General features: G+C 39.4%; 1 protein-coding gene across 5 annotated transcripts in view; it reads right to left on the minus strand.

The window, feature by feature from the left end:
* The window catches only part of CHRDL1 (chordin like 1), a 45,225-nt gene that overhangs the window by 3,415 nt on the left and 23,778 nt on the right, over nucleotides 1-18,032 (minus strand). For 2 of the 5 annotated variants that reach the window (XR_003920808.2, XM_029996398.2), the window contains exons 5-11: nucleotides 14,123-14,268; nucleotides 13,014-13,107; nucleotides 9,196-9,263; nucleotides 7,740-7,914; nucleotides 4,203-4,397; nucleotides 2,263-2,430; nucleotides 1,025-1,114 (exon numbers count right to left, since the gene is read on the minus strand). Coding sequence is in view for 4 of the 5 variants with exons in the window: in XM_029996398.2 (XP_029852258.1) it covers nucleotides 1,025-1,114; nucleotides 2,263-2,430; nucleotides 4,203-4,397; nucleotides 7,740-7,914; nucleotides 9,196-9,263; nucleotides 13,014-13,107; nucleotides 14,123-14,268 (936 nt within the window). In the remaining variant the exon portion in view is untranslated. The remainder of the gene's footprint in view (nucleotides 1-1,024; nucleotides 1,115-2,262; nucleotides 2,431-4,202; nucleotides 4,398-7,739; nucleotides 7,915-9,195; nucleotides 9,264-13,013; nucleotides 13,108-14,122; nucleotides 14,269-18,032) is intronic. The other 3 variants (XM_029996400.2, XM_029996399.2, XM_029996401.2) reach the window with 3 other exon arrangements.

Below are 18,032 nucleotides of genomic sequence, written 5' to 3' on the forward strand. Positions count from 1 at the left end.
CTATTTATTCAACCATTTATGACGTTGGATACTCTGCTTTATAACAGAGTGATGTAAAAATTTAACTCTAATGGCAAACCAAAGTATTTAAAAGTTGGGAAGCAACAAATCTAAAAGTGTTTTACACACCGTGAACTGTGCCTACCTGTGAGTAACACCAACTGTGTTTGCTGGATATTAATATTTCTATACATTTTTGATAATGTTAATAGAAATGCCTGCTGTCCTGGTAACTAGAATACTGTATTACAAATAACAATGACAAACATATGGAAGGCTGACAGCAAAAAATTAGGAAACTTTGTATATGAAAGGGTGTCTGCTTCTCACTAAGCCTGTATTATCAAGAATATATTGTTTGTGGGAAAAATACTTCCTTGCCTAATTAGAGACCTCAGAAAAAATGACAACTTGTAATGCAAAAGAACTGGGAACTAAAAATGTCTATACCTTAATTCAACTATCAAATTAAGTTTCATATCACAAGCTGGATGAAATACAAAAAAGAAATTGAATCAAGAGTGATAAAAGAATTACATGTCCTTAAGACAGATTTTAATAATGAAGATATTGTTAAGAACATAGGAAAGGCTTCTTTCAAATGTATATGTATGTAGGAAAACTCCTTGAATCATCTCTGAATTTTTTCCCTTCTAAATGACTTCCTAAAAAATTGGGGTAACTTGACATGTTAACGTAAATAAATCCAAATTGTGCTGCTGTGCTGACATCAGCTGTATTTCAGACTTACGGCAGTGTGGGCAGAAAACAGCCTATCCTGTATTTTATCAAATTTTATCAAAATACAGGAGACTAAGACAGCATGGACATGAACTACTGTTATATGTAGCTATATTTTAAATTGCTGTATTTTGATTATTTAAATCTAAACTTCTAAAATATTGGAGCCATGTACTGGAGGAAAAATTAGTACATCTGTTTGACTGTGTTGAGTAAAAAAGAGTGGTTTTGCAAGGCTGTGATTATATGAAGAAAAATTTGAAGAGGTCAAAATTTTACTTACTAGGGGTTGTCCTTGTTATCTGCTTGAAGTAAGGAAGTTCTTCAAATTCTCTCTTGGACACTTTTTCAACATAGAAGTGACGCAGAATCCCTTCAGCAAAGAAATGAGAAGTGCATGTTACTGGAAATGTGGCTATTGTTTTAAACCTGGGTTGCTGTCCTGCCTTTGTGTAGAATTACTGCCACATTGAGTCACCTTGTGAAATAATCTTTACCAACTACGTGGATTTTCAGCCTATTCTTTTTTATTCTGTCTGCCACCCCCGTTTTTTTGCTACTCCCCTTCTGTGGATATACAATTGTGGAGAGTTTATGAGGGGTGTGAGAATTAGCCAATTCTTTTCCAACATAGCTGAACCCTTCCTTAGAATGAGTAAATGTAAGATTACAGCAGAAGCCCAAATCCCAGTGTCTTGGAGAAAAACAGTATCATTCTGCAGTCAGATACCATTTTGCCTGTCATGAGCTAGCAGGTAACATCACTGTCAAATCATCACAAGGCTTTGTGGCTTCTTGAACACACACGGTAGCTATTCACTGTCCGATCGTCTGTGACTTCCTTTCTGCTCAGACTTTGAGCTTTGTGCTTTAAAGTGCATTCTAGACATGCATCATTTCTTTGTAAAGGGCTGCACTATATGAGGGTTTCCTATGAGGATCACCTGCTTTTTGCTTAAAGTACATTAAGTAGATAGGATTTTTAGGAGGCTGGAGATAATTTCTATTATACTAAAGTTCAGGATTTACAGAAGTGCTTGGGCTTCTGGATGCTTTTCTATTTTTTTCTATTTTTACCAGTTAGTCTGGTAAAAGATACTGTTTCCATCCTTAACACATTTTTTGCCGGTATTCTAGACCATCATGGGTGTAGCACCACTAAGGCAGACAGGGCAGACTGATTTAAATGGAAAGCTTTTTGGTCCACCCTAAATAAGAACCTCCAGGCACTTGGTTCAAACCCTACTACGTATTTCTCTGCAATAAATTACACAGGGTATTACTGACAACCTGTTTGTCATTGTGCTTTGGCTCACAATGAAGGGTAGGAGTTTACAGAACTAGAGTTTTGTTTGTTATTAATGTTTTTTGTACAGCAAGACTTGAGTATGTTGGAAGTGGCTGTAATAGGGATATCCTAAATAGCCAGAAGAACAGCAGTCTCAAGATGCTTGGATTTGTAAATTGTCCTGGGATTTTAATGGAAGATGATACACTGTTTAAAGAACTTGCTCAACTCACCTTTTCTAATTGTCCACACATGTATTTCTATTTGAGGTGGCTTTTCAGTCTCTACAGCAATTTTTCTGATGGTTTCTCCTTCCTCTGTGAAAATGGATTCATAGACGGGAAATGTCTCTTTCCCACAGAAGTAATCTTTGCTGTCAAAGGTTTGACTTGGCACTTCTTCTGTTTAAAAAAAGCCCAAAACACATAGTACAGCTGTAATCAAGTCCTCCAGAACTTACTTGGCACCGGTAGCCGAGCAGGTTTAGTTTAAGAGTAGAATTTTTACTTCTATAGCCACTCAAATCCATCTCCAGCTAAGCCCCAGACATTTAATAGTGTTCTGTTGTGCTAGGTTCTGACAGCCTGTCTATGGTGGCAAGGTAATATTCATATTTATAATCCAGTTTCATAAGGAAATGAGCTGTGTAAAACCATGTGGTCTGTGAGACTCCTCACAATTTTTGAACCTGTTGTCCACTCTTCAAGCATATTTGAAATAATGGTAGCAGTCTCAGAGATGATAAAATAAATAAATAAATGAAAATTGGTGGTTGGACAGAGTGAAGAGACCCAAATCAATGCTTTGCTGAGGAAAAGGGCAGGTAGAACCTACAAGGTTTGCATTTTGGTTGGCAGCAGCCAGCTGGCCAGTGCAAGCCTGAGCTAGCCACAGTGCACGTTATCTCTTGCCCACCTCATAAAGTTGTAGAGCATATAAGTAGAAATTGTAATTACTCTGTTGGTAATTGGACGTTGGACAAGAATGTAAGAGAGATGATGCAACTCAGAAACTCGGACTCCTGTTTGTGGAAAAAACCTAATAACTAATACTAATCTCCATCCATACATACAAGACAACTAATCTCCATACATACAAGACAGACTGCAAGAAGAGGTTCAGCTTTCTTAAAAATTGGCACATAGAATCTCAAAGAAAAAGACAGTAACTTTCTTTTTGCTATTACATTTTCTATTGAAGCCCGTTAGCCAGCTGACTGTTCTCATCTCAAACGAGCCCAATAAAAGCTGTGGCGCTCTGATTCACAAGTATCCAAAAGGATGTAGATACACACCTCCTGCCTGCCTACTGCCACTGCATCGTCCTTTTTCCCAGTAAGCAAGGCTACCAAGAGAAAATGGGAAGTGTGCTTTCTATGAAGGATTTCTGTGTACAACTGAACAACTCATTTCCTCAGAGTATTCCACCCAATGCATCACCAAACAAACATAGAAATGGGCCATACAGATTAGAAAAGAAGTTTAAAGGCACAGAAGGGAACTGGACATTCCTTTACCCTTTATATCATATGCAACATGGCTGGTCATTTGGCAGACCATCAGCAGATTCATGTTAGCAGATTTTTCACTAGTTGTAGGCATTGATTTTAGCCAGTAATGTCTACATAAGTTTAATCATTAGTGCAGCATAGAAACAGTGCTAAATTTGTGATAAGTTAGTATTTATTTTAAGGATTAAGTTACATAACTGACACCAATCAATTTATAATCAGATTTTGAATCCTTCTGGTACACTTTAAAAAAGAGAAATGATACTATCTCCATGCAAATTTCACAAGTTAGAAAATGATTTGAAGGTTCTGTGGGCACTGGAGTGGGGGAAGGATGGGAGAGTCTTTTGACAGTAATGAACTTTCTGTGTACTTTCTTTGGAAATGGGTGTCAGGAAGTCATGCTAACAGTAGAGAGAAAGGCAGTGACCGAGCAGAACATATGTGCCCCAAGCAGCAAGCCCCCCCCATTTGAGGAACAGCAGGGTAGAGCAGGGCTGGCCAGGCAGCTCTGCCTTTCTCACATGGAGACCTCTGCACACACATTAGAACAATGGGCACAGCTATTGCTATTTTCATTAGATCTTATTGTGACCAGAAGGTTTGAACCAAGCCCCTTAACATGCACAGCAAAAAGGTGGTCTGTGATCAACTTTGTTTTACCTGGACAGACTTTACAGCATTTTCCTTCTACTTTCTGAGGGTATTTGCAGGGATATTGTTCTGGACAATGAATTTTCTTACATTCTTGTTTGGTGATGTTGCAGGTGCACAACACGCACTCTACGATTCCAAAGGCCCGGAGATTAGGATGCCAAGATTCACCATGTGAGTACGTTTTGCCATTTGAAACACAAACTACAAAAGAAAAGAAAAGGAAGAAAAAGTACAACTGGAAAAGGTATGTTCATTGGCTACCTCTCTATGAATATTCATTTGATTCATGCACATTTCTTAAAAGCGGTGTCTCTATGCATAATTTGTTAGTGTCTCTGGCCCATTTCTCTGCTTGTTAACTTTAACTTGGAGTTTCGCTACTTAAAATGAGTCTGAGCCTGCGATCACCCTTTTCTGAGCAGTTTTGCCTTGATTGCAACTCTGCTGACAGTGGTGTCCATCACTGTTTTGAGAACAGTGAAGGTGGCTGAGTCAAGTATTTGACTAGCTCCTCTCCAGTGCATGCATTTCAGTTGTGCATCATTAACCAGCTTATAAAACTCACTCCTCCTTCCCCTCCTAATCTCGGTCCACACACGGGACACAGCGTGCTACACTGGCTCTGCCTTCTAGAACTGAATCTGCAGATGACAGGATCATGACATTTGCTACTGAGTCATCTGCACAACTTTTCTTACCATTAGCTGAACATGGCTTTTGCAGCGAGAGCCATGCTATCAGCAGGATGGATTAGTGCCACCTGAGCCTTTTATTGCTTTTGCATGAGAGTTCCTGCTACACAACACATAGAACAAAGCAAGGGAATGTTGCAAAATGAAGTTTAATGTCCTTTGTGGAAATATATATGTCTATAGGTATATAGAGACATTTGGCTTTTGGAATCACAAGGAAACATTAACATGAAAGGATGCATATGGGACTGAAATTTCATTCCAATAGCATCTAAGCACCTCAGAATATTTATTCATCAGTGCCCTTGGGAGACAGAGAAATACTGCTGACACAAGGAGAGTGGAAAAATCCATGCCTGGTGGAAGCCAGTCTGGGTCACCCGGCAGTTAATAGGAATTATATCACTTTACACCATGTTTGCATTTGTCCTATAAACCTTGCTTCTTTCTTTTTAAATATTTTATAAACACAAAGAAAAATGCAAACTTATCCTAACAAGGTGAAAGAAAGGGCACTGCCTGATTTCTAAAAGCAACTGAAGTGAAGCTGGGATATGTTGTAAATATTTCCAATTCTTCTAATATGCCATCATTTTTATTAATGCTTTTATTTGTAAAATATGTTCCTATTTTGCCTGTAACTTTCAAAAGCAATTTAATTTTTATCTGTAATCTGAAATTTACATCTAACTGGTAACAGATGTGACCAACTGGCTTATACTTTACTGAGTTACTGAGATTTATGGGGAGTCTTTTTTGTAATGTATTGTCTTTCATAGGGTTATGCTATCATTTGGTTTATAATTTGCTACTTTTTAACTCTTTCTTAAGACAGCTTTTTATTCTAGAGGTAGGAAACAGTTTTGTTTCTCAAATAAAAGCAAATAAAGTGTTATCTGTATGCTAAGAACATGGGAGAAAAAACTATAAATGACAAAACTGCTAAGTACTCAGCTGCTCAGCAGGCTTCTCACATGCTTAAATACTATATTATTAATTATATTTATGCTTATATGGAGGGTTTTTTTTACCAGCTAGAGTTCTCCAGATTCTTTATGAACATAAATATTTCATGATTTCTCCGTGACAGGGGAAGGGATAATACATGACATTGTGTAGATACATATTCTCTCTGTTTTAATGGTTTGTTTGGCACAGAACAGTTAAATAATTACTCTGAGGTAGCAGATGAAGCCTCCAGTAGAAGCCAAAATATGGCAAATAACTTCTAGTTCCCTGATGCCCTGTTTTTAGTGCTCTTCATATTTAGAATGATAAATCTGTATCCATGCAACTGCACAGTATTTGCATGTCAGGATAGTTGTTGTGTGTTTATTTTTTAACATGCTTAAATGCATCTCAGGGGGCATGTGCATTAATTAATAAAACACTTGTTAACTGCACAAGAACAAAAGAAAATATATGGTCAGCATTCCTGTTTCCTTCATGGGGATCTCTCAGACACTCTCCAGGCAGTGAGTGTCTGAAGTTGTGGCAGTTACTATATACTGCATGCAGAAATATGCTATTCGTCTGTATGCTCTTTATTTGCTGAAACAAATCAGTTAGAAATTGCTTTGATGATGTCTTCATGTGTGAATTACATGTCAAAGATATTGCACTGCATGGAGATTCCTGCTCCTAGATTCAGCATAAAACACTGGCATGATCTGAATGTTTTTTCATGCTTGTTCAGGTGGATAATAAAGATCCTATGGCCAACATTCCTTCTGTTAGTTAATACCTTAAATGATTAGTTGGCCCTAATACAAGGGCTTTTAACTCTTTGTGGGTAGTTTCTAAGTGCATACGGACTGGCATTTGTGGATAGATGCTCTTCTGAACATACGTTCTTACAGCTATTCCTTTTATGGCTTCTTAGGCCTGTTCCTGCAGACCTCTGTTCACTGAGGTACACCCACTGTGGGAATTGAGCATCCCACCCTTTTTATTGTACAAAACCTGCTGTCCCACTAACTGGAGAATTGATATTTTCCCTCTATTTTTGTTCTTCCTGTAATGCAGCAGGAATATGGCTTAGTCATGCTTGGATAAGGTTTGCCATATGGGCTCTAAGTTCTGCTGTCCCCATAATGTAGTATGTCCTATATTATATTATCAGAAGGCACTAAAGGATTCTTAGAGTGAGATTCATTATCTTGGTTGACTTTGCCTCTTACAGCTCACGCATCCAGTACAGGCTAATTGCCTACTCTGCCTCTAGTATTAGTCGTGGAGGAGGAAAAGCACCTATTGCATCTCACTGTCTCAGACAACTAGCTTAAGGTGGGGCAAGTCATTATATTGTCTTTCTTAAGAATAATTTGCTAAGCCTTGGAGGCAGGAAACCTCTTGATACTATGGCAAGCTTTATGATCTGAGATTTGTGGGGCAGTTTAAACATACGCTGTTTGCAGCTAGTGAAGTTACAAAACAGGAGAGACGGTGTAAAGAAAATAACCACGAACAATTTTCTACTGGACAAATCACTGTGTGAACAAGTTAGCGAATCTAAAGGCATCGTGGTGTCCTTTATCACACAAAGCACTCACTTCCCTGGTAACCACTGCATGTGTTCTCAGAATGACGTAGCACAATCCCACGAAGTAATTCAGAGAGCAGCATGATAGTGTGGTGCCTTTCCAGAGTGAAATGCACTGTTGTATGTGTAGACACAACTGATCTCAGTTAAGAGCTAATTTTGTATCCTTAATAGTTTATTGCTTTTTGTCTCCCTGATTTGCATTGGATCTCTTGATACCAGTATGAATTTCCAAGATTCTGCTGCCTATTTTGAGAATGTGATTGATTCCTGACCCAGAGTAATACTATAAGAAGTACTTGTCTTTACCTCGTCCATGCTTGTGCTTGTTGTTGATGACGATTTGTACTATTGTTCCTGAAGCTTGCTGGGGATCCGGTAGGACTCCCCGGTTACTCCTGGCATTGGGAAATCGTGGAATGTTGACTACCTGCCTCGCAGAGCTGGGTGACAGGTCATAGTGGGAGCGATGGTATGAGTGTCTCTGGAGACAGAAAGAGAGCAGGAAAGTGAATGTCTCATTCCAATGAACACGGGGAAAGACACTGTACTAGAAGCTTAACACAGGCAACGAGAGTGTTGCCACTATCATCAAACATAATTAAATGTAATGAATGGCACCATACTAAATAAAGGCCATTCAGGTTTTGCAGATAGTTAACGTGGTAGTGAAGTCATCTACACATATGCAGTTGTAACTCATCTCACCAGACATATATGTCAGTGTAGGTGTCTTTATCTAAGTTGGTCATCTGAAGTCCCCTAATCAAGTCATAGGACAGAGAGGCAATTTTAGAACCTGACCTGTTGTGGATCTCTGTATCATGAGGAGATGAATCACAACCCAGAAGGGCCTATTTTGCTCCATGTATTAAAAATGGTGTTCAGAGCTAGATATCTACTTTACTGTTGTCTACTCTACTTTAAGGTTAGATGAGAAGAATTGTAAGCCTGTCTAGTTTTTCTCATCAAAATTGCTTTCTACTAGGGCACCAGTGGCAGACCATGTCCAGAACAACTGTCCAGCTTTGTGTTTGCTTGCAGCTTTAAACTCTCATGCAAGGCCAGGGTTAGCTTTGCACAGACTGAGCAGAACTGTACTAAAATCTGTGTTACAGACCGGGAGGTCTCATTTTATTTGCAAAGAAAAGTGGTGGTGGTGGTAGTAGTAGTAGTAGTAGTAGTACTAGTGTGCAGTGGGTTTTCTAGGGCAAAAACACTGGTTGTTTTCAGAGAATTATCTTCCAAAATACCCATGGGCATGAAGGAATAGTGTATATTACAGCAGTTATTTTATAAGGCAAGATTCTTTTCACTGATCCAAAGACCTGTTGGTTCATATATTTAGGTAGTGCACCTAATGCTTAAAAGCTCTTCATATTCTCTCCAAATGCTGTTATAAAAATAATCTCTTGAGCAGTAAGTTGTTAATGGATACTCTTAGCCCCAGAGATAGTGAATCCCCTAAAGTAAATATATACATGTGTATATGTCAACTGGGAAGTAAGTGTTTGCAATTATGATTTAAAAGTGATGCTTGCATAGCAAACAAAGACCAAATCCAGAGCCCACAAGAGCTCATGGGAGTTTATAATTCGGCGTTATTCATGAATTCAGGTTGAGTTTATTAAGGGTATATTCACAGAACCCAGGATGAAGCAGTAGATATTCAGACCTGTTATCATCCTTTTCTCATTTTTCCCCAATGTGCTGATATGCACAGAACAGCAGGAAACTATGTCTTTAAATTGTAGGTCACACTTACGGCTTCCCTGTTGGCTGGCTGCCGGAAGATATCTCCATCGGAATGTTCCCATGATAATTCTCCATCTCCTGTACACGAAGCAGAGCAGTATCAGTTAGGGGAGTAATTGTGCAACACCCTGGGAGATACGTAAGGGAAAAGTCTCATCCAGCTTTACAGCTAAATTTAGGGTGGAGGTTGCATCAGTGTGTAGAAGTGTCAGTCTGTAGTCTGACTTTATTGTACTAGATTCTATAGAGACGAAAAGGAATATCTCTTCCCAAACACCATGCAAACTCAGGATGAAGATTTACTATCAGATTTATGCATCTTAACAATATGCTATGGGCAAGGTAATTTCCAGCAACCATTTGCTATGTGATCTCAGGCAAAGGTGAGGAGACATGAATTAGCTTAGCTCACAGAGAAAGGCTAAATTGTGTGACCTTACATCTGCTGTGGGCTGAGGGAACCCACAAGCACAATCACTGTTGCTCAACTGACATGTAACTTGACTGAGAATTGAATCCTGAAGTATAGCCATTAATAAATAACATTGTATTATATATATCAAGAAAAAGTAAGCCATATTTTGTCCTGCAAATTTCCTGTCCCCATATGTATATGGTTGTTTTTTCCCTCTTATTTATGCTTCATTTAATAAAAATTGCTAAGCCACAATTCACCCTCAGGTATGATTACAAACTAGGGAGGTGCTTTCACCTGTGTGTCAAAGGTAGACTGTTTCATAAGTAGAAGTGATGGCCATGCTCAGTGCCTGACTCATTAGACACAAAACAGCAACTCTTCCAGGAAGCCAGGCACATGCAATGAGTTACGGCATGATGTAGGAGAAGTTGGCCCACTAACACTGGATCCCATCTAACCTCATAGGATCCTATATTTGCATGTAGAGAGTATAAAATGTTCAGCACTGCTTTTTTGAATCAGGCCAATAAAAGTACTACAGAATAAGGCTCATAGCACTAAGGACACTCATAACAAAGAAAGGACATTCTGACTTGTCTTTTAAAAGAGAAAAGGTTCTGCTAGAGCACTTGTGATTTGTGATGCAGAAGTAATGAATGCTTTTGAGAGTCAGTGTGAGGGACATGTGGAGCCAAATGTGGTTCATGGAAAGGAAGGTTGGAAAGAAAAAGAAACCCTCAGTTTCTATTCAGGAGTAGTGTCCAGCTGTTTTCTTTGTAAAGACAACTTCATAAATACAAACATAACTAAGCATAAGCTGTGGTGGAAATTATAGCAGGGAAAAATGAGTTCAGGCTAGAGAGAGAATGTGGCTTTAAGAAGTTTTTAGAGATGTATTTAGAGGTGTTCCTTGATAAGACAAGCCACAGAACTTGAACTGATACCTGATTCTTGGAAAACTTGTACAAGAACAGGAGAAATCATTTAGTGTGGAGCTGAGCTTGGAATTTATCCCAGCCTTGGAATTCAGATGCAGGTACAGATAAGACTGCTTTGCTAGTGGCTCAAAGCCTAGCTCTAGATGCGCCAAGCATTACACTGGAATGCAGAGCAGTACCACCACATCAGGAGCCTTACATTAATGGCACAGATCATGGGCTTGGGTCCTCAAAGCAGGATAGCTGCTGCAGCAGTAGTAGTGTGTGATACTGGCTTGGGAAAGTCATGGTGCTGATGCAGGTGTGCCTCCAGTTCTGGAGTTAACTCATCCAGATTTAACTCAATCAGATTCATTGTGGATCCACTACCTTAGTGCATACCATGTATTAGCATTTTATCCTCTCTGCAGTTTATGAGAACTTTCCCTTTAAGGGGAAGTTGGATCCTGACATAAATCAGCATCTGAACCATAGTGCTTGGAGCCTTCTCTAGTCAGTAGTAGAGGAGTGAATAGGAAAATCAGCAAATTTTAATGTATTATGTTAATATATTTGGCCATGCAGGGAGCAGAAACCGACTCTCAGTTTCCTCCCCATAGGCTGTGCTATATCTTGATGCAAACATTTTGTTTAGGTTTGCATTTCATCAGAATCACAGAGGGGAGATAAAACAGCTTATGCCATATTGAAAAGGACAAAGTTGATTATGAGATAAATGATCACTTTAACATTTTAAAATAAGAGCAATAGACAGTGGAATACATTAAAAAACCCCTGCATCAGTGGAGGTCATCTCTACTGCATAATCCAATTTAATCTCACCTCTCATATGGCAGTTCTAATGAACTTGGTTCTCATTAGTGACTCCCTCTGGCTGAAGTGACTGATTTCTCCAGCATAAGGCTAGTTTACAGCATAGCTATGGCTGATACTTCATACTTTGAAAGTCAGTTTGATTTTTGTAACTGGAAGAGGTTGGTTTCAAATACAGCTCAAATAACTATAAGGGTACAGATGCCAGGAATCAGATGATTAGCAAGGATTTACTTTAACTGTCAATGTATTACATTTAAAACAGTATATCGCTAAATTTCACTCTGGGAAGCCAGCACTATCACCTTGCATGCTTGAGATCAGAAAGCTTTATAAGCAGTTCGCCTGGCAAAATGTTTCAAGATTTATAAAGATACTGTGGAGTAACATGGCAGAGCAGCAAAGAATGAGGAACAATCTCCATGCAAAGGAGTACTGCATAGAGTTCCTCATCCTTGCTCTGACTGAGCTGATGTATTTAGGCAGCACTCAGCATTGCTCTGCCGATAGATTAGTTCAGGTCCTACCTGGTGCCACACTTAAGTTAATTACCACTGCATCTCCTCAGGTTAAGTAGCTCAGACAGCTTGCTGCACTGACATGACTACACAGCTTCTGTCCAAGAACTTGTTCCTTCAAAGCGTGCTGTACTATCCCTGCATCATGCTGCATTATTAAGCACTGATGCACTCTGAAGTACCCTCTTTTTGGCTCAGCGCCTTCACTGCTCAGAGCTTTTGGTCCAGCATGTGTACTGAGTAAACTCCTTAGGACAGGGGCTGTGGGACTATGCTCGTGTGTGTTTCACAACTGTAGCATCATAGGCAAAATTATACAACCGACAATATAACACTCCTTATTTTTACTATGCAATAGTACTAAGTTCACACAAGCAGCATCTCAAAAGGATATAGCTGCACAAAGGTGCAAGCAGGAGAGTTTTTCAAACCAGCCTGGCATCACTGATCTCATTAGAGTGGTACTTCTGAAAACCACAGGTACCTTTAGGTGCTTATCTGCATCTTTGAGAACTGGCCATAGGTACTTAAATATCCTAGAAGTGGTGATTCAAGTGCCACAATACTAATAGTGAGATAAAATACATTTAGAAATTTCCAGACATTTAGACAGGCGTTTACGTTTAGACATTCAGAAAGGCTGGGAAGGCTCCTACGGTCAAGTTCCCTGTGTGTACAAGATCTAAAATGCAATTGCTAGTAAAATACTGAAGTCACCCAAGTACAGATTGACACCTAATTTAAACTGGAGTAATAGGCCTTACCCTCTGAATTGAAATTCTTGTGTCTTGCGTAATTTGAGCAGGTCTGGTAACCTGTCAGATAGAAGCTCCTCTTTTATTGCAAAGCTTTTCTACCCAGAGCAATGGTAGCTATTTCAATACATCATTTGGAGCCTTGATTTACCTTGTTACGGGGATGCAGCTTTATCATCAGTGCACTCTCTCCTTGTTTCAACTTAGGAAAACAAAAGCAGCAAAGTAACCCTGCTGGAATTTGAGGTTTAATTTCCCAACATTGTAAGTACATGGGAAACTTGCAGACAGTGTCATTAAGTGGCAGTGCTGGTGCACAGACAGGGCTCTGACAGGGGAAGGAGTAAATTCAGAGCCTGTCCTTCTGTGATGGTACTGGAACTTACCTCTGCACACTGGACAGCAGGACTCCGGAACAGAAACTGGGAAAGAGCAAGTTAATTTGGGACAAGTCTTCAACCCACAGTACACATTTCCTTCCTGCCAGTAAAACACAAGGAGAATTTAGGAGGAGTCATTGATTCTTCTGGTACTGTATAGGCGTTTTTTATGGACATGCTTAAATCTAGTACGTGTGTTTACATAAATGCCACTCTAGTATGCAAAAGCAGAATATTAGACCAATGAAAAGTCTGAATAGCTTTTGAAAATTTGTTGTTGCACAGAGGAAGGTCCCTTTCTTTAATAAAACAGGGCAAAAAAGGAAGAGGTAAAAGTGGGTGGGTAGAAGAACTGCAATTATTGTAGGCTGAAAATGTACCTGACATTGTTGGTACTAAAATCACCCAGTGTAAATTCTCACCCCTGCTCTCCCTCAGTTGTGTCTTACCATTGAACTGGAGGAATAGCTTAGCAGTAACTAAATGTCATAAACTCTGTTCAGTACTTGGCCTGTTAAATTGGTAGTTAATGTAGAATATGATGATGATTTGATCAGAGGAGGTCCAGAGTTGCCAATACTTGATACTGAAGAGCTGGTTGGATTGAGAGGGATGTTTTGGTTCAGACACTGGTTCTGAAGAGTCACTGGGTGACTGCTCCAGTATACTAGATTTGAATTGGTGACTGGTGACATCTCAGGAATGGCTCTGTGGCCCAGTGCCAGTTTACAGAGCTGTCCACTCCCAGCCTGTGGGGCTCTTTACTTACAGCTTAGTCCAAATGAATTCAGTCAGTGGCTTAGTGATATATTTTCCAGTCAGGCTGAAGTGAAATATTCTATATATGCCAAGTAGCAATCTTTTACCTGCTGCCTCTGCACTGTGTGCTCACTTATGGCAGATGCTTGACAGGGTAAGCTTTGTCCACTGGGTTTGAGTAAGAGGTAGCCTGGCATTTACCAAGTGCTGCAGACTGGCTCTGAGGACTCTCATGAGTTTCAGCATTGATTCTTAATTTGCAGCCTTTGCTACGTATTGCTTATATTTCAGTGTCATGTCTTCTAAAAAGGAGAAATGAAGCATAGAGCAGGGCTCTGTCAAATCATGTTACTTACTGAGCAGCTGCACTGGGCACACTGGTTTGCTTGCCTGTTTTGGAAAAGCCCTTCTGCCACAAACATTTCGCCATGATGGTAGGTGGTGCCATTGTATTCACAGGATTTCCCGGTGATTTTGCTGCTTACTGAGAAAAGGGAGTCTTCTGGAAGCAATGGGAAAGGAACACTTCATGCAAATGTTCTTGACAACTTGCAATATCACAAATACAGGGGAGGAAAAGCTTCCCTTCTCCCTCATTTATCTTTATTATAAAAGGACAAGTTTTGTCATGCTACAAAGTATAAGTGATATTCTCATGCTGCTATTTTGCTGAACTTTAACAATTCACGCTTTGAGTTGACTGTCCCAGTTAATCTTAGGATGTTGATGATCAACTGCAATGCCAGCACTGACGGCCATGTCTCATGCTGCTGTATTTTCTCTTGCTCTGTCTGCTGTAGCATTTGGTATCAGGATAGATGGGTGCAGTTATGTGCCCACTTGTTATATTTACATGGCTTTTTCATGCTTTAACAAAGAAAGCATTAGGTAGGTCCTGTATACATACAGAATCCCACTATCAATAGCAGTGTTCTAGCATAGTTTCCCCCTTCTTAGTACTGGTAACATTTTATTAATGATTTGTAGTGTTGTAACCCATAGAAGACTTAGTTGCAGGTTAGCACGTTGTGCCATAGGGCATGCATGATTCCATGCCATCCACAGGCACAAATCTTCTGGCAGAGGAGCAGTGATACTAATGATGGAACTGTGTCAAGAGAAAACTATGTACTATGCAAGTGTTTGTTCCTAGTGGCCTTCACAATTCGTTGCTGTTGTTGTTTTTAAAATGGGCAAAACTTGTCAAAGGCAGACTTCAAAAGCCACCCAGAAGGTGATTTTTCTCTGACATGCATTTCAATGTCAGATGTGCAAATGAGTGCATTTTGTTTGCAGAACTCACTGCATATGACAAAGTGCACAAGATGGCAGCGTCAATTCAACCCTGAAACCTCCTGTTTCAACTCAAGATCATATCAAGTTCTGCACCACATGGGTTAAATTTTCTTCTGAGACATTAAGCTATCCATACCTTATGTTAAAACATCCCCTAGATTGTTTAACTATTAGCAGTTAACAAACTGTGCAAAGGGATTATACTTTACCTATGAAATGTAAGTCACTTGATACCTATTGGGTAGTGAATCTGGCACTATATATTTACATTCGCATGAATTTAGCATCTCAGCATGGGAAAAGATATTTTGAACAAGAGCTCTATGGAAGTAACAGTGGAGTGTTTGTTCTCTGGAGCCTGAATCACTGCAAATTTCTAGGAATGCAGCTGAAATTTCATTCAGTGGGTTTGGGCTTTCATGTAAAAGAAACCTGACCTGAAAATTCAGGTTTTGCTGTAGCCCCTTTCATTATCTATCAGATAAACCCGGGGGACTTTTTTGTGAAACTGTGCCACCACAGAATGCACATTTTTTCAGCTGGGAGCTCAACTGAAAAAGCAGTTTTCTGCTGGCATGCACTGGCATCAAACACTGACATTTAGAGTGTTCCATAAAAGAACAGAGCTAGTTACATTGGTCCATCAAATGTTAATAATATTTTGAATGGCAAATGTCAAATCTGGCTGTGGAACATACATGTACTACAGTATTTGAGAGTCTAGTGGGTCAGCAAAGAACATTCTGCAGGAGAATGGCAGGAGAAGTTAGCCATTTAGGGTTCCTTGCCTGACATTTAATTTCTCTTCAAGAGACTTACATCACCATCGTTTCTTGGGCTTTCCAAGAGTCATCTCATAGAAAGCAGAGAGATTGCCAAACCATTAGTTATCCCCTTGCCCCCTAGGCAACTGGAAGAGCAGTAGAACTGGAAAGAAATGGAAATGAAAGGAGAATACAGATGGTTCTTGTCTGGATATGAGGCCCTGTTCCAGCAGCTTCTGCAGGACATTGCTGTGCCCATGTGGGATGCCTGTCCAAAAGTAGTGTTTGGCTTGTGGTCTGACATTTGCGAAGACCAATACTTGAATGACTCATCGTGACTCTTCAGAGTATTGGATGAAGAGAGTAAATTTTACTGCAGGTTTACCTTGGTGTATGCCACATTGCTCAGATCATTATGAAATCACCAAATGCCTTTAAACTGTGGCTTCTAAACAAGGGAAGGAAGATGGTGACATTTTTATTGCTTGGAAAATGACAGTGGAGAGTTGCAGTAGGTAGTTGTTTTCATCTATATTTCTTTTAAGTTGATCATAGAAGTTAGGCCTATAACAGCTAAATCACAGCATGCAGCCCAAAACACATGTACATCTGCCTATCTTTGGAATACGGGATGAAATTCTATTGCTATTTTGAAGTCTTATTTGATGAAATAATTATAAGAAAAATCAGTTTGCACATACCTGTGCATATTGATTATCTTTTAGCACATTAAGTGAATGGGCCTATTTGGTTGCATAAAATAAGGCTCAGAAGTTGTTTTCAGATCAAGACCACATTACTGTTATTGCAAAAAAATATATACGGTCATGTATCGGAGACAGCATATTGGAGAGCGCAACTGATCATCTCCAAATACAGCATCTGTCTAAAACTGCAAGGAAGCCTTGTTTATACTGCATGTCTAAATATAATTTCTGTCTGGTGCAGCTTCTCTCTCTGTCTTTGCTAGTGTGTGACTGACTTTCTACAACCAGGACTTGCCTCGGTTTCTTTTCTAGTGCTCTTTAAATCATGGCTAATTAAGAGTTCAGACTCCCTCATGATATCATATTCTCCTGTAGAATGTGAAATTAGAGTCATTGTGGATTGTTTTAATAAGCACCAGGTTCGAACTCTGAAAAATCTTGGCATTAATATTTATATCAGCATGCATTATTCTGTGCCTTAGTTAAGGTATGTTAGACTTAGATTAATTAACTGCAAATATACTGCATTGCTCAAAGCTCTATTTGTAAACCTTCCTTCCTAATCAGGATTGTTCCCAAAGCCTTATCTGGCATTTTAATGGTGCTGACTAACATTGCTTTAATTAGCTGCCTCTGTAAAGTACCAGGCAAACCATCTGTGTGAATCCTTTTAATTAACTGGGTTCAATCTGAGCTTTTCTTTCTGGCATTCACAGCATGTCAGTGGAAGCAATATAAAACATACAGGGTAAAGATGTTATAGCATCAATTGAAAAGGAAGTATCTTTGTTTCTGTGGTTGGCATTTATTCTCTAAGGGCTCAGACTCCAATATAGAAGTTGACAGGCATGCTTACATTTGCCTGCGATTTTAGTGGGATCAACATAAGACCATTAAATAGCAGTATGGATAGCACTGATTTATCCCCAACATTAGCATTGGGTAATGGCAGGGGGCTAAGACATGCAACCTAGGCTTCATGTGACTTGCTGTGGATTTGAACTTACCCTGTAAGTAGCTTTAAAGGTTGAACCTGGCTGAAGAAATCTTTCAGGTTTTACGAGCAGGCAGCAGAATACAACTGTATCAAAAGTGGATTAGCTTCAAAACAATTATTTTTTTAAAAGCAATTGGAGACTATGGTGGCTATGCTTGAATTCTTATATCCAAGCATTCCTCTCTTCCGAACATTGGATTCTGTCCACCTTCTGTTGTGTACCTAGGCTGTTTTTCACTGGCGTACAATACGCACAAGGTTAATCCTGGCCTCAATGAACCCAATAGAAAGGTTTCCTTCAGGATTCAGCCTAGGTGCTTGCTTGAATGCTGCTTTTAAGATTATGTTTGAGATAGATGCTTGTACTAGGATGAAATGCTGATCTATACAAACAAGATTTGTATCAATTCAGATCTGTAGTACAGCCTGATATAAAAATTCACGATGAACTAGAACTGCATGTAGGTATAGTTCACATATTCCATGAACTATAGTCCATTTG

This window comes from Aquila chrysaetos, chromosome 21 (assembly GCF_900496995.4).
Source record: "Aquila chrysaetos chrysaetos chromosome 21, bAquChr1.4, whole genome shotgun sequence".
NCBI classification, from domain to species: Eukaryota; Metazoa; Chordata; class Aves; order Accipitriformes; family Accipitridae; genus Aquila; species Aquila chrysaetos.